Raw genomic sequence first — 15,850 nt, 5'->3', positions numbered from 1 at the left:
TAACTTGGATATTTTTAACCCGTTAAATCTATTTACGCAGAGGAAGACGTGAGCAGAAACTAGTGTTTTTTATACACATGTTCTCCATAGTAGCCCGGAGTTTGGTAACGTGTCCGGTATATGGTAGGACCGCCCCCTTTAAATCACATTGAGTTTAGCATCGTATTGTGAGCCGGGTGTATTTCTATACTTTTGCCTACACCTCAGGGTATAACTATTAAATAATGAGAAATATTAGTATGATTAATATTTATTTATAGTTAAAATAATCCATTTAATAAATATTTTCCGTATTTTTGTGTTTGCAAAGTCCCCATTGACGCGGGGATTATCCCTGTTACTAGAGAATGTTTTAAATGTAAATATTAAATTATAACGCTTATCAACTGCAGTAAAATGGATGTTTATAGGCCTGCATAAAGAGACTTTAAAAATAAATCTTCGAAAAAGGGACTCACAGGTCTTGGGTGGATTCCCAGGACTACTAAGTGCTATGCTATTATTTTTGCTCATTTATATAATTGTATTTCTCAAAAGCAGCATAGAGTTTGGTCACTAGCGCGGTAAATGGCAATAGGCTCGTCCCCTATTCCCCTGTTCTCGACATAGGTCTAAGGTAGTTAACGTATTTCGTACCTTTAGGTATAGTTTAATAGTATTATGTACATATGTATAAATAATCTACCGAACCTTCCAGTACGTATGTGAACAAAAAGCATTACGATTGTGTGGCATCCACAGCCTTGAATCACGTAATACCACCATTACACCTTGGCATATGCTCATTATGTTCATACATAACTGACGGAACAGGAACTGAAATATAACCTTAAAGTAGAATTCCTGGGGCTCATGATACATGTAGTACTGAGAGAAAGAGATAGTAGATAGTCTGTATACAGCTGTCCTTTTCTAACAACGGAGTTATAATCGCTTTACTCAAAGTTTTAAGTACTAAGGAACTTACCTCTGGTGACTAAAGCCAAAAAGAAAAGTATTGTATTTATTTCGAGTAAAAAACACATATTGAGCTGCTGTTTACTTGTTTATTTAATAGTGCTGTTTCTTATCAAGTGAGTATTAGCTTACAATAAGTTACCTGAATATCTTGGTTATTGTGTTTCTTGAAAGATCTTTGAGAGAAAGTTGAATATTTAACCACAAAACTCAAACCTCTCTAAAAGTCTTTCGTTTAAATTAAAAAGTTATTCTCTTGTATCAAGAGAACGGAATAAAAATCTATATTTTTGGTTCAAAAATAAATACGTTTTAACTAATATGTCTGTCGTGAACTGGTATCAGACGGTCAACATTTAAATATTAGTATAGTCTATTATATATTAGTAAATAATCACTTGTACTGTCAAAGTTGTCACGATTTAGTTCGTGAATTGGTTCGAGGCCAAGTTCGTGTTATATTCTGTTAGTTTAGGTGTTAGAATGTGTTTTTATTGCTGACTTGATTCTTGGCCTTTAGGATTTTTGTTAATAACTATAAAATGTAAAGTTAATAATAGTGGTTTATGTATATGATTACATGATATTCTTATTAAAAAAAGACTTCAATGCAAAATGTCGCAATTGAGAATACTTCCTCATTTTTTGAAGTCTGTTAAAAATACAATTGCTGACGAAAATCAGGCACTAAAATTGGATCATAATGACATGGTATTATTATCCCGGCTGCTTATAATAACAAGTCTTTTTGATCCTGGAGCCAAGTCTAGATGACCAGTAGATAAAAATTGGGTATTTAAATTAATAGACAAAATTTCAATAAATACTCTGAAATTTTTAAAAAAGCGTATACGTTTGATTTGCAATTAATTTTAGTACCGGTGCGGTATTTTTCCTAAATCACAAACTATAGTTTATAAAAGTGATGCCAAGCAATCATATTGTGTACTATACTATAGTCACTATAGTTACTATAGTCGATGTGAACTACTTGGCAACAACAGTGAACCATTCTAGTTGACTGGCTGTTGAATAAGGCCGATTAGAATGCCGATATCGATTCCGATACGGCTATTTTTAAAGCACTGCCGCAATACAGTCTGTTGGTCTTTGCAAATTCAAATTGTGGATTCAGTGAATTTGTACATAAATTATTGTTTACTGGAAATCACTATTTTGGTAAAGAATGGCCCGCAATATTTTGGTGCTGCATAATTTGCAGTAATTGATGGTAAGTGATGAGATACTATCTTGACCCGATTTCGTCCGGGATATACTACAATGTTATCTCGTTGATCCCATTCGCGTGGGATTTTTTATACTGTAAAACCTTATACTGACAGTAATAATCATATAAAAATGAAAAAAGAATTATCTAATTTTGTGTAGTTTTGAAAACTTATGCGGGGTACAGACATTTCAGTGGTTCATTCTTTACAGATTAAAAATAAAAAATACTGGTTCTAGAACGAAAATCAAATGCAGTTACAAAGAAAAGTCTCTAACTACTTCAAGAGGTCTGGCAAAAGCTTGTTTTCCCTTCCGTAAACACTTACATAAGCTACAAAGCTTTCAAGCTCTGTAATATCCTGTCAGTGCAGGTTCTACGTAAGCGCTAAACTTCCTGAAAATAATGAAAAATTATATACCCGGCTTTAGTTGTGTACAAGAAATAGTTATTTATATTTAATGCACAGGAAAATAAGCTATTTCCGTTAAAAGCTTGTACGAAGACGGAGTTTTCTAAACATAAATAATTTTGATAGCTACGTTGATGACAACCTGCACTTGGCCAGCGTGGTGGATTCAAGGCCTAATCTCTCCCTCATTAGAGAGAATGCCCCTGCCCAACAGTGGGACAGTAATGGGTTATATTTTTTTATTTTGTTTTTTTTAATCTGGTCTATTAATGTTGATCCTGTTTTTATCCAGCTTTTGCAAACAATTTAATGCGCTAACATACGATTTCGAGAGGTCTAATTTATACCAAAAAGATCGAAAAGAAAATATGATTTTAGTATAATACTAAGAGGAAGCGACGTTAAAAAGAAGAGTGATATGCTAATATCAAATAAATTGTGATAAAAATGATGATATTTATTTAACCCAATATCTCAAAGAAATAACCTTGCTTCTTTATTTCAATAAACACATCAACGAAAGCGAATGACGTAATCATATACAGGGTGATCTATTTTCGTGTAGCAATGAAAACGACGAGATTTTTTCAAAATGTCCAAATTTTAATCTTGAAGGTTGTTTAAAGTAAAAAGTAGCCACCTGTTTACCCTTCTTAGCGAATTTGCGCAGGTGTTGTTGACCTTTGCGTATTAAAATACCATTACAAAGTAAAGGATATGCTTTTTGTGAATATTTGGTCGAAATGAAGGTTTTGTTTTGTTAACGGTAATGTGTTGTTTGCTGATTGTGTTTAGGTTTTATCTTGATGATATATTGGTTTGTGGTTAACCTAGAGGTCTACTGTTTATCGGTTAGATTAGACATCCTGTGAGTATTTTAACGAACTGTGATCAGTAATTAATAAAAGGTCCATTACAGAGACCACGCATTAAATCCGCTGACCCGCCGATCCGCCGACGCAGCATAGATGTCAGCTTCTTTTAATTATTTAAAGAATCATGTTGAGGACTTGCAACCTGCTAATGAAAGAAATCCTTCCCTTGCTTCATAACACTGTTATCCCATAGTATTTCAGTACTTATTTGCAATATCTAAATGCTTCTTCCCTTTGTCCACAGATGGGAGCAGGCGCGAACGGGCCAGGTGGCAGACGCGCCCTGGAACTGATCTTAAGCGGCGGGCTCAAGTCCCTGGCAAGGCCAGCCAAGCCGGTCCGCCGGGCTGCCTCCCGGGACTCCGTGCTGTCGCAGCCGCAGCCTCTGCTAGAAGGTAAAGGATTATTATTATTTTTTTGTTAACCTGTACTGTCCCATTGTTGGGCAAAGGTCTCCCCCAAAATCTTCCACCGGTCCCTGTCATCGGCTATCTCAGGCCAATCCTAAGGATTTTTATTTGAGGAATTATGTTAGCACCCTCGTTGTTTTTCTTTGACTACTTACACCATAACATACATTTTTATTGGAATGATGATACTTCTTACGTAATTGTATAGTAGTAGTAAGTGTCTAATAAGTCTTTCCTAAATCTAACTGCCCTGGTTGAACATTTCCTGTATTGGTGTTATCTCAAATTTCGAAAAGGCTCTTTTAAGCTTTTTGGCATATGCGCCTCACATCTTTACCTGGAACAAGAGCTCATGGCAGTTTACTAAAATCATCATTATTATTAACATGAGCACATACATGTTCACTGCAAAATAAAAGTCTCACCAAAACATAGTAACTGCCCAAGGATATTCTATTACAGAACACCCGACGCTGCAGGATTGATTTTGTTAAACCGTGAAATAGTTTGCATGGACCATTGGATACAACGCTAGCCACGTCAACGTCGACTCATGTTAGCGTATCGTTGCAAATTGACCGACGGCTTGTCGGACGTGCCGTGCGTTCGTCGTAGCTGACCTATTTTACATCGTATGCGAAACCTTTAGTAATTCGATGATCATATCCGACCGTTGCAGATTTCAACCGTCAAATATTACTTAGATAGATTTCTGGAGAGGCTACATTAAAATGAATCCTGTCGTGGATTATAATAAAAACAAAGGCAATTTCGCTAAGCTAGAGAACAATAAACATAGCGATTTAATAAACGCTTTTCTAAAAGCACAAACAATCTTAATTTCGACCTGTACCAAAATAACTACAAAACGTTTAAATGAAACCTCTTTAGAATACCCCGGGACTAAGCAAACACAAAGAATTTTAATACCGTTTTTACGTTTTCTGCACAGCTATTTAAACATTCTCGTTCTCAACAAGGATGATGGTTATGAGCGAAAATGTGAACTTGGAAATTTTTTCGTTTCGTTAATTGAAAAACTGATTTATGTGAGAGATTAAGTAACGTTTATAAAGAGCTGGCACGCGAAAAAAACAGTATTTATGACGTATTCTGAATTATATTGTAGTTTAGCAAATGTTTGTGATTGCTCAAGTTTTATTGCCTTTTTAGGGAGACATATTTTGATTTTTGATATATAATCAACAAATTAAAGTTTTACTTAATAAAAGACCACTGATAAAGAAAGGTAATGAATAAGAGCGATTTTAGGACTATTTCGTTTTAAATTTGTTCCATCTATTTGTATCTGACATATATATGTAGTTATAGTTATAGTTTCGATAACTATTTTAACGTTGCTGAATAGTAACATTTATTGACGTGTGGTTTCAAGTACAAAAAAGGGTATTTCAATTACCAATTACGAAAGATTACCAAAAGTAATGTAACAAGCAACTATCAGTATCAACTATCATCAGTAGCTCGATTCTCTACTACTGTCGACTATCGACAACCGGCTAGCTATCGAAATATGTTGTATGACAATCGATTCAGCGCCTCTAGCGGGTGTCGTAGAAACTATTTTGGCAGTACATATTCTAAATGTCAAACTCTCGATACTCGATGGTTCGAATTGTAGAGAATCGTGTTACTGTATATATTTACTTTTTTAGCTCCATCGTATACAGTCCTATAGCGAACAGTCATATTGAAAAAATAGCACAAACAATCCATTACATATTGAACAGAATAATCGATGTCATCATTGACGTGAACTTAACATATTGTTTTAGTAATCACGGTTTACAATGATCCTTTCAATGATAATTGAGTTGTGAGGATTCTATACATGTTTCATTACGACAACAACTGGCAAAGGAGAATTTTTATTATCATCATTTTATAGATGTCTGACGACATTACCTGTAATATGTTTTAAACAAACAAACATTCATTTATTCATAAAGTTATACCTTCCACCTTCCCATAGGGGTAAGCAGAGACCAGATAATACCAATAATAGGTGATATCATTACTGCGTTGTTTTAACTTTTTTAGAAATAGCGCTTGAATTTCACTTTCTTTTTGTTTTAAACGAGCTGTTATCTTTGAAAGTGAAACATGGCTAAAGGCAAACTTATAGCCATGTTTCACTCTTGGTCACTTCTTCTCTAGTGATCTGCTCTGAAAATATTCTGGTTTTATCATATTTAAATCTAGTGATGTTTCAAAATTATTTGTTTCGAACAGTATTATCGTAATCCTGTCCGTGAGTTGTAATAAAATAACAGGCTCATATAAAACAATGTGAAGTACATCATAAATAACGCTCTTTTCTAAATCAACACACGACACTTTACACCCAACAAATCCCGCGGGGATAAAAACAAAACAAATTCCATTAACTACTTGAAAATCTAGCGCGCCTTCGAACATAATATTTCAAATAGGCTTACGTGTAATACGAACAAACACCTTCCACCCCCTCCCCCTTCCTCCAATCCCGGGGGTAACTGCTTGAATTCCCATAAATAGATTATCGCATCTGAAATTGGGTCGTTCCCAAGGGATCACGTTTCAGGGAGCTGATTGCCAATTAAAGGCGTAATCTGTTATGTTCCAACGTTTTTCAACTGTTTCATGAAATCCCATACTGTTGGTTCAACTAATGGGTGGAAAAAAACTGTTAATTGGTTCCAGGAAAATATTAAGTGATTTTGAGTGATGTTATGATGACAAAAGGGCGTGAAGGATAACGATATACGATAGCAGTATTTTTAAAAAACCTTATTGAATATTTGTTTTTATTTTAAAGCCGGATTACTATACATTTTAAATCCTTCTGTTTACCAATATTTAATTTCCCCTTCCCTCTAACTCGCATAATATTCTCTCTTGCAAGAATTTCTATACCACATTTCCTAGAACCGTCTGCATCGAATATCAAAGTTCTATATTTAGCCATTTGTCAAGTTGCGAGGAAGCCTTTCAGCAATTTCCTACTAGCAGTGGGTGTACCGCAAGGCACGATCTTTGGGGTCCCGTTCAGCGAAGTCTTGCCCTCATTGTATTTATGAGCCGCCCGTAGCCAGTTGCGCTTACCGGTCAATAAACGATCTGTGGGTTAAGCAACCCTTGGCGCGGTCACTCCATAGATGGGTGACCGCATAGTGGTATTTGAACTGGGCGTCTCCGTGCTTCGGAGGGCACGTTAAAAGTCGCTCCCGGTTGCTATCTACTACGATAACAGTCGTTAAGCCATGTCAAAGGCCTTCGGGCGGCTTGAACAACTTTGACAGTAGGTTGACCACTAACCATACGACAAGAAGACAAGAAGAATTGTATTTATATCAAACTTGAGTTTACCACGCACGAGTTTATTTATACTTGCCGAAGGTCTTGTACTTTAATTGAAAAACATTGTTGGCTGTCAATATTTGTTTGCTACAAGCATTGCATGTATACCTTGTGATTTGTAGGGTTCCGTACCGAAAATGTGTGTGTGTGTGTGTCTGTGTCTGTCCGTCTGTCACCAGGCTGTATTTCATAAACCGTAATAGCTGAAATTTCCACAAATTATATTCCTGTTTCCGTTGCTGCTATAACAACAAATACTAAAAATTACAAATATTATAGGGGTCCCCATGCAATAAACGTGTTTTTTTTTCGTATTTTCTTGATTATTATGGTACGAAACTCTTCGTGCGTGAGTCGGACTCACACTTGGCCGTTTTTTGTATTTTTTGCTTGCTGTTACTATCGGAGGTCTTTTATTTTAAGAGGAAATTCTCAACGTGTCTTTATGTAATATAATAGTATGTTTCGTAATAGACTATTTTTAGTGACAGGTTTTTTGTAAGGTATTGTAGTTGATATTACATTTGACTGGAAAGGTTGTTTGATTGATATAACAAAGCATAGTGATAAAAAAGATATCATTGTAGTAGACAAGTTTATTATTACATCGTAATAAAAGCCTTCAACGTTTAGAAGTTATAATATTTATTTCTTAGATTCAACAACAGTTATTATAATAATATATACACAAAATTAAGAAGTTGATGAGATGACATAATTACAAAACAATGTCTAAAAATCCTTTCTTAGTGGTCCTCTACACTTCCTAAGGAATTTTCATACCAAATTTCAAATTTCTACGCTCAGTAGTTTTGGCTGTGTGTTGTCTGTCAGTCAGTCAGTCAGTTAGTCAGTCAGTCAGTCAGTCAGTCAGTCAATGTAAAATGTGATGAAATGTGAATTTAAAAATGTCCCAGAAGCAGAAATTTACACTGTAAATGAAAATAATATTTTAACGACTTCTCATAAACTGTGTTTAAATCGTTCCTTTTGCATCAAAACATCTCAATTTGATAATTACTGAGGTTTACCTTTCACAAAATGGAAAGTTAATTTTCGAAAGCGCCTTTTATATTGTCATGAAAATATCCTTTAATTTGATATCTTAAGTGTTTTCATAATTATATTAATTGCTCGACATTCATTTCGACTATGGCTGTAATTTTCAAAGATCTTTGACAGTCGTTACCAGTAGTCAGAAGCTTGTATCGTGTTCTAACCAAGATAACTTATTGTAGAATTACGAGGACGACATGGTCGCTTATTTTGTGTACCAAGTCCTCTTTTAATTAAATTAAGATTTTAAATAAATAAAAACCAAGATAGCTGGGTTGTGGAGGTCTGATAGGCAGTCGCTCTATGTACAATCCTGGTATTCAGCTGCATCCAGTGAGACTGGAAGCCGACTCCAACATAGTTGGAAGATAGGCTAAGCTGATTGATACATTTTGATTATCTAGTGACAGTTATTAAGGGATTCATCATTGTTTGTTAACCTTAGGGTCAGGGAACTCAGGTTGCAATGACTCCTCGCAAATCAACACTGAGTCACAAGCCCTGACGAAATTTTGAATTAGCTGGGGCTTTGTAGGTCATTGTCACTTATGTAGTGTTTAGTGTTATGATTAACAAGTTGTATAGCGTATTATTGAAAGTAGCATAGAACAAAATTATATTTTTTTATCGACGGAAAATCATTTTCTAATATTATTTGGGTATTAATACACTGTTGATCAAGTTGCATACTAAAACTTCAGCGAATCAATTAATCACATTGAAAAATAATCTATGCACTTTATTCTGTTTGATACCATAACAGTCGCGGTGCCGATGATTTTTTTAAAATTACATGTTAAAATGTTTAACAAAAAATAGCCCACATTTATACTTCAATTAATTTCATTTCGAATATGCACTTATAATATTCACTTTACTATCTATAAAATAAGGTTTTCTAACTAACAGATAAAGACTCTCACAATCTATCCTCTCCAGCAAACAAACCTGATAATCATCAATCCTTTGTCTTAAGCCTAATCGTCTGCGACTTGACTCCATTCACCATATTAGTTTAAAACAAAAGCCTTAAGGCTTACACTCCACTAACTTTCTATTGACATTCGATAGCCTATTGATATTGGAGGGTATTCAGCTAAATTCAATATGGTATGGATATGCAAATAGGGGTAGTTGGTCATTAAGTAACAATAAGGGGTGTGAAGCATTTCTGGGGTTGTTATTGGATGTTTGTAGATGACTTTTTGTTTAGTAAGTGAAGCTGTGTTTTTGATGCTATTAGAAGAGTGAATTACTCTTGATGAAATCCACTTGATAACACAATTATAAAAAAGACTTGGTGATGGTATCTTCCTGGTGATAGATCATAATTCGGAGAATGCATAGGCTTCTTTTTTATCCGGGTGCTATAAACTTGTACAGAAATACTTATGGTTTTTTTGCGTCTCGTTATTTAACTCAAGGGACTTATTTGTTCAAGCAATTCTTCTTTTGATTTAGTGTAAAATAGACCGTCTTAGATTTTTTAAACTTGTGTAAATGACTTGATTTAAGTTTTACTTCTTTACGTTCAGTGGTCTCATCATCAGTAATAACAAAACCAATAAAAATGTACATTATACTTTATGATTTAATGCGGCAATCAAAGCAAGTTTCGTGTTCAAATACATTAGCCGTTACTACAGTGCATTATAGTTTTACAAAGTTGTGCCAAAGTGTTCTTACTCATTCGGGTTAGGTCGCAATTTCTCTTATGACCTTCACTTAGTGGAACTGCAAATTACTAGCTATTATTATGCCTCAGTCTTTAAACTATCTCCATCAGTCTGATATACAGATCAGAATTCAAAATAAAAACAGAAAATAGGTTGAACGGCCCCTGGTTTCTGCCCTAATGCCCGTCTTCGGAAAACCTTTGACTGCCCTGTGTGACAACCATGTTGTAAAGGATTCCCTTAGTTCTTATTATCTGGTTCACTACTGATTCTGTCTGTGCCGAAGCGACATGGCACATATTGCTATTTCGAACAGAATATGTTTTCATTTCTACATTTCTAAATGTCGGTATGTGTTTGTCCCCCAGGTCTAAGAAAGTGCTCGACGGTGCTCGCGCTGACTGATCGCGAGAAGAGCTCGGAGCCAATCAGGGCACACAATAGACTGCGCGCGCCCTCCGTCTGCTCCCGTTGCTCATCGCTGCTGTCACTCGCCGGCGCTGGTGGCTCCAGGTAACAAACACACATACAAATCTTCCTGTATACTTATAACTTATTTGGCCGCCTTCCCGCAGTATTGTCGTGGTTAATACGATAGCTGCGTAGTTGTCTTGAGTACCCTCGCATTGGGCTTAAACGTTGTGACATTTATAATGCCATCTGTGTTACTATGCTAATCACAGGAAATTAGGTTTACTCTAAAAAACCGACGTAGGTTCTCCTGATATCAAAATTTTGATGATTGATTTATAGAGGAATTATCTTGTGGTATAAAATTTTAATATGAATATTCCATACGTTTTAATTTCCATAATAAACAAAATCCATTGATGACTATAACTTTATCTTCACCAGGTATTCCCTGGACGGCGCCGGCGGTGGTTTCGTCCCGGCTGCCCCCATCAACTGCAAGCTATGTCTCGAAGACGCCACGCCGGAGAAGATCACCATGATCTCCGGCTGCGGATGCTCCTTCTGCACAAAGGTCAGTCTTTTAACATGGTGGAATACCACACACTTGTTTTTGTAATAAGACTCGAGCGTTGTTACTTAGTACTCAGTTAACGATTTTTAACTCTCGCGACTTGTACCCATTATATTATAATGCAACGGGTCTTAAACGCGATTTAAAATTAAAGAGGATACCTTATTTGTTTACCCGACGTTTCGATCGAATTACATCGACCGTGGTGACGGGCTGACTCATGATCCACGTATCCTAACTTTTAATTTTCTATCGCGTTTGAGTTCTGTTGCTTTATAATATTATTGGTACTCAGTGCTTGGTTTCGTGATTGTAATTTTCTTCATCACTACCCTGTATTGTGGTCCACGAAATACCGACCATGAATCCTTAAATATATGTACAAAAAGGCATTACTGAAAGAAAATATACATCGAGTCGGGAAACGAAAAAATAATAACATGCCAATATGGAATAATTGTTACCAAATTCCTTTTAATTTATGGCGATAATTAATTTCTTAAAACGCAAATGTCCATGCAAGGCGACCGGCAATCACAGTTCCATGTCATCAAATCAATTAGTTTCTCATCAAAATGTAATTAAGACATCTGAAGAACAAAAAAACAAATTAAGGAAAAATCTGGTTAATTAGAACCTTGATTACATGGAAGAATGGAGATTTGTCTCGATTCGGAAATAAATTGGATTGTAAATTTGGAAATGTTATGCCCACTCACGGAGGATTTGAAAACAGATTAGTTTGTTTTAGAACCTTCTCGAATTTTAGACCCGAAGTAATTTATATCTATTTTTAAACATATTACTAATATTGGTTAGCGTATTATTTCATTTTCGAAAGCAGCTGTTTAGTAATAATGTAATTGAATGGACTGTCTTTGACTATGTAGGTCCTAAAGGACAAACTGAAAGACAGTATTTTCTTATCCCAAAAGGGACTACTACTTTAGACTAGGACTTTAGAGTTATCATAGCAATCGTTAATATCTAATTACAAAATCAAAATGAATTAAAACTGTTATTTTGAAGACTTCTCCGGTCAATTTGATGATGAATTTTTTTTATGTTGTATTCCACACAAACAATATTAAAGAAATGGTCTATTCATTTTATTATCAATTAAACAAAAATAGTGCCAATTTCAACCACTCAGCAATATTTGGAATACGGTGTATTATTATTAACCAATCAATCAAGAGTCAAATACTACGAAGAGACAAATCAAGAGCTCATATTTTCAACCCCTTAACTTATAAACACTCAAAACAATAAAAAAACACATTTCTCTGAACATAACTCACTATAAATGCAAAGCGCAATCAACGCATGAAACTCCACTTGAAACAGACTACAGCATTAATTAGTCACTCATTCGCAGTCCTATGCACCACAATCACTGATCAACCGTTAGGGCTGCCACTTACAACTAAAATATTTGCAGGGTGTTGTAAAGCTTTTGGATGTTGATCGAGTAAATTATTCCTATCTATACTAATATTATAAAGCTGAAAAGTTTGTTTGTTTGATTGTTTGTTTGTTTGTTTGAACGCGCTAATCTCAGGAACTACTGGTCCGATTTGAAAAAATCCATTCATCGAGGAAGGTTATAGGCTATATAACATCACGCTACGGCCATTAGGAGCGGAGTAGCAACGAAAAATGTTTCAAAAACGGGGAAAATATGTCCCATTCTCTCTAATGTGACGCAAGCGAAGTTGCGCGGGTCAGCTAGTCAAATATACTTCTACAGAAGTTATTGCAATTTGAAAGGGTTTTTTTTATGGAATAAACACTATTATATTCCCACCATTTCTTTTTTGCGCATAGCAGCAAGACGCTGCCATATTTACTTTTTTAGCACACATAGATAAATACCGAGTGACAAGTAAAATTAACTGTTTACTTTTCGAGAAGCCGATCAAATGATATCGACTTAATATAGCAAAATGACATTTTTATTGAATGTATTTTTAAGTAGAAAGTAGTGCAATAGTAAGAAGTGGAAAAAAACAGAATGCACTTAAATACTACTTAAAAATCAATATAAAATAAAGAGGTCTGTAAAATTTTACTTTTTCAGTAACAATTTCAGCCAGTTGCCAACCCTAAGACGTTTACACGAAGCTCTGAAGGTTAATTGGCAACCTTATGAATCACTATCAGGCCTTATATAGCGGGTTATTTATAACAACCACACGTGTTGCATCTTTAGAACATAACCGTTATGTTAACTGTGCTTTGTTTATGTAACTAACACTTTATTTGTGTAAAAAGTTTTCATTAAAAGGATTTAGGCAAAGGAGGTATTAGATTTTGTTTTTTGACAGAACATTAAAGATTTTGGGAGAGTCCTTGTCAAGTTTCAAGGAATGTTAAGTTCTTGATTAGCATGGTGGATTAAAAGTGTGAAACCTCTATCATTTCCGTTGAATACCCGTGCCCGGCAGGGGGACAATAATAGGTTACCGTTTCAGATGAATATGGGTATGATACATGCCCAAAGTAGTAATGGGTAAAAACAATTAATTTGTTATGATTCCATTTTAATTTTTGTTTTATTACTTAAAAGTTTAAATCCTCTTTCCTTTCGTTTAGAAAGGCTTTACATTAAGGAAAAAGTAGCAATAAAACAAAACATTCGTATTATATGAATTTGTTAAAATGTATTTTGTAATAAAACCACAATGCATAACCCATAACTTAGTAATAAAAGTGTAAGTTTTTAGACACCGTTGGTTGCATTTATATTTTTAGAAGGAATTATTCAGGATTCTGAAAATTATTAAACGTAAATATAGAGATTTTTAAAGACCTAACTTTTTATGCAGAAATTCTTCATTGCTATCATACTTTTTGCGTTTTTTTCTTAGAGCATATCTTTTATGCTCTATTGAACAAAAAACTCATATAATTTTGATTAATCGTCTCTCTAAAAATAACATAAGCACAACCAAAGTCATCCTGTAACATATATGTGTATTTCTATATACATAAATAAACCTGAAGACCAAATTTAAAGTCAAATTTTTATTTAGCAAATACGGGTACATGATTAAAGATGTTACAAATATGTGTAGAAACACCATAATCAGTTTTTGGTTCATGCAAAATTACATATTTCGAATAACACCAAAAAATTTACTATTTGAAATTAATTTCCAAGCAATCTTTTAGCAGCACTGCTATTTATTATTGCTTTATACAAATAATTTTATTACATTAATTGTGTATGCGTACACGCACATCGTTTGATCTGTAAGGTTGGCAGCGCCGGAGGTCAACGACTCGATCAGTATCGTGTCCTAGAACTTGATATATTATGGACTAAGAGGACGTTGGAACTAGCATTAGTTTGTAGGATTTATAGGAGAAAACGTATAATTTCAGTCATTTTTGTAGATTTTGTCGTTTCGACCGACTTACATCGGCCTTTTTCGCGGGCGGACTGACTTAACGTTACCAAATTAAACAGAATGAAACAGAAATATCTGTGCCTTATCAAAAAAGACTATGCCTAATTTTTATTTTTAATAATATTCTTGCAAAAACAGGATAAGTCATTAAAATTAGATTTAATGTAAGGTTTGTAATCTAAAAGTGGTCTTGGTTGTAGTTCCAGATTAAGTGAAAATTAATTAAATCGTTAAGGAACTTTAAGGTAATTTTTTTTAGTGTAAAATTGGAACATACATACATACCCTTTTTGCATTTTTTCATATAAGTTCATATGAAATCATGAAGGGCCTTCCTTGTATTCAAATTAACCTTTTTTGTCTTTACAAAGGTTAACGACTCTACTTAATATTTACAACACAGGCCGCTAATTGGTAGGAAATGCATATCAAGATTACGATCACGAGAAAGGCCTTTGCGAAAGCAAAGGAAGTTGTAAAATTATACATGTATGTGAATTTATACAGCATTTAACATTGTTATATTATTTTCTTTTTAATATGAGCTTACTGCTTGAGATTTTATTAGAGGAATCGATCTCTCGGGTTAAGCTACGCTTGCCGAGGTCATTCTGTGGATGGGAGATCATCTCATACATATCGAGTTGCTCCGTGATTCGGAAGGTGCGTCGAATTATGTATTCCGGCTGTCATTTTCAAAAAGATCGTGAACAGTAATCAGAAGCTTGGAAGTTTGTCAACCAGACTTATTGAGGCGTGGCGTGTTAAAACCCAGGTTACTAGGTTTTGGAGGTCTGATTGACAGTCGGTCCATGTAAAATACTTGTATTCAGCCGCATCCGTTGAGACTGGAAGCCGACTCTAATATAGTTGATGATGCTGCAGATTTCTTAGCCTGAAATTCCAGATTTAAAAATTTAAATAACGTGTCGGAGATTATTTAAATTTCTATTGGTAAAATAATCTTCCAAATAAGACCAGTAGTTCCTGAGATTATGACGCCAAAACAATTTTCAGTTTCATCAGCTTTATTACATAAGTGTAGATTATTATCTTTATCAAGATATGAAATAATTATTGTATGATTACATTTCGCTAAGTCATTCACTGACGTTTCCAAAATACCGTCCGCAAAAATAAATCCCCTGTTCTCTTTCGTTATTATCACTAAGAAGGTTTTATATCTTTCTCAAGAAAATTGTATGAATCGTTATATTGGGCCTTTTTGTTCTACAAATTAAGACCTTTTCCTCATTATTATTATCCTCATTCTTAGCGAAATTAATAAATAATATTAAAATATTTGTTTTGTTTTATAAGTAAGGCTTTAAGAAGTTTGTTTTTTTTCAAGCATAGTAGTAGAAGCTCAGTTGACGTGATATGGTCATTATAATTTAAGTGTAATATAGGAATGATTGCGGAACTTTGCAAAACCTTTGGTTTTATTAAACAGACATCATGAAGATGATGAATATTAA

General features: G+C 34.5%; 1 protein-coding gene across 2 annotated transcripts in view; it reads left to right on the top strand.

The window, feature by feature from the left end:
* Positions 1-15,850, top strand: part of LOC142978171 (putative E3 ubiquitin-protein ligase RNF144A) — a 162,277-nt gene that overhangs the window by 81,755 nt on the left and 64,672 nt on the right. For both annotated transcript variants that reach the window (XM_076122494.1, XM_076122495.1), the window contains 3 exons: positions 3,717-3,867; positions 10,343-10,487; positions 10,830-10,959. In XM_076122494.1, coding sequence (XP_075978609.1) covers positions 3,717-3,867; positions 10,343-10,487; positions 10,830-10,959 — 426 coding nt within the window. The remainder of the gene's footprint in view (positions 1-3,716; positions 3,868-10,342; positions 10,488-10,829; positions 10,960-15,850) is intronic.

The sequence above is a fragment of the Anticarsia gemmatalis genome, chromosome 14 (genome assembly GCF_050436995.1).
Source record: "Anticarsia gemmatalis isolate Benzon Research Colony breed Stoneville strain chromosome 14, ilAntGemm2 primary, whole genome shotgun sequence".
In the NCBI taxonomy this organism is placed as follows: Eukaryota; Metazoa; Arthropoda; class Insecta; order Lepidoptera; family Erebidae; genus Anticarsia; species Anticarsia gemmatalis.
The sequence above is the reverse complement of the archived record's forward strand: the minus strand, read 5'-3'. Positions and strand labels throughout refer to the sequence as shown.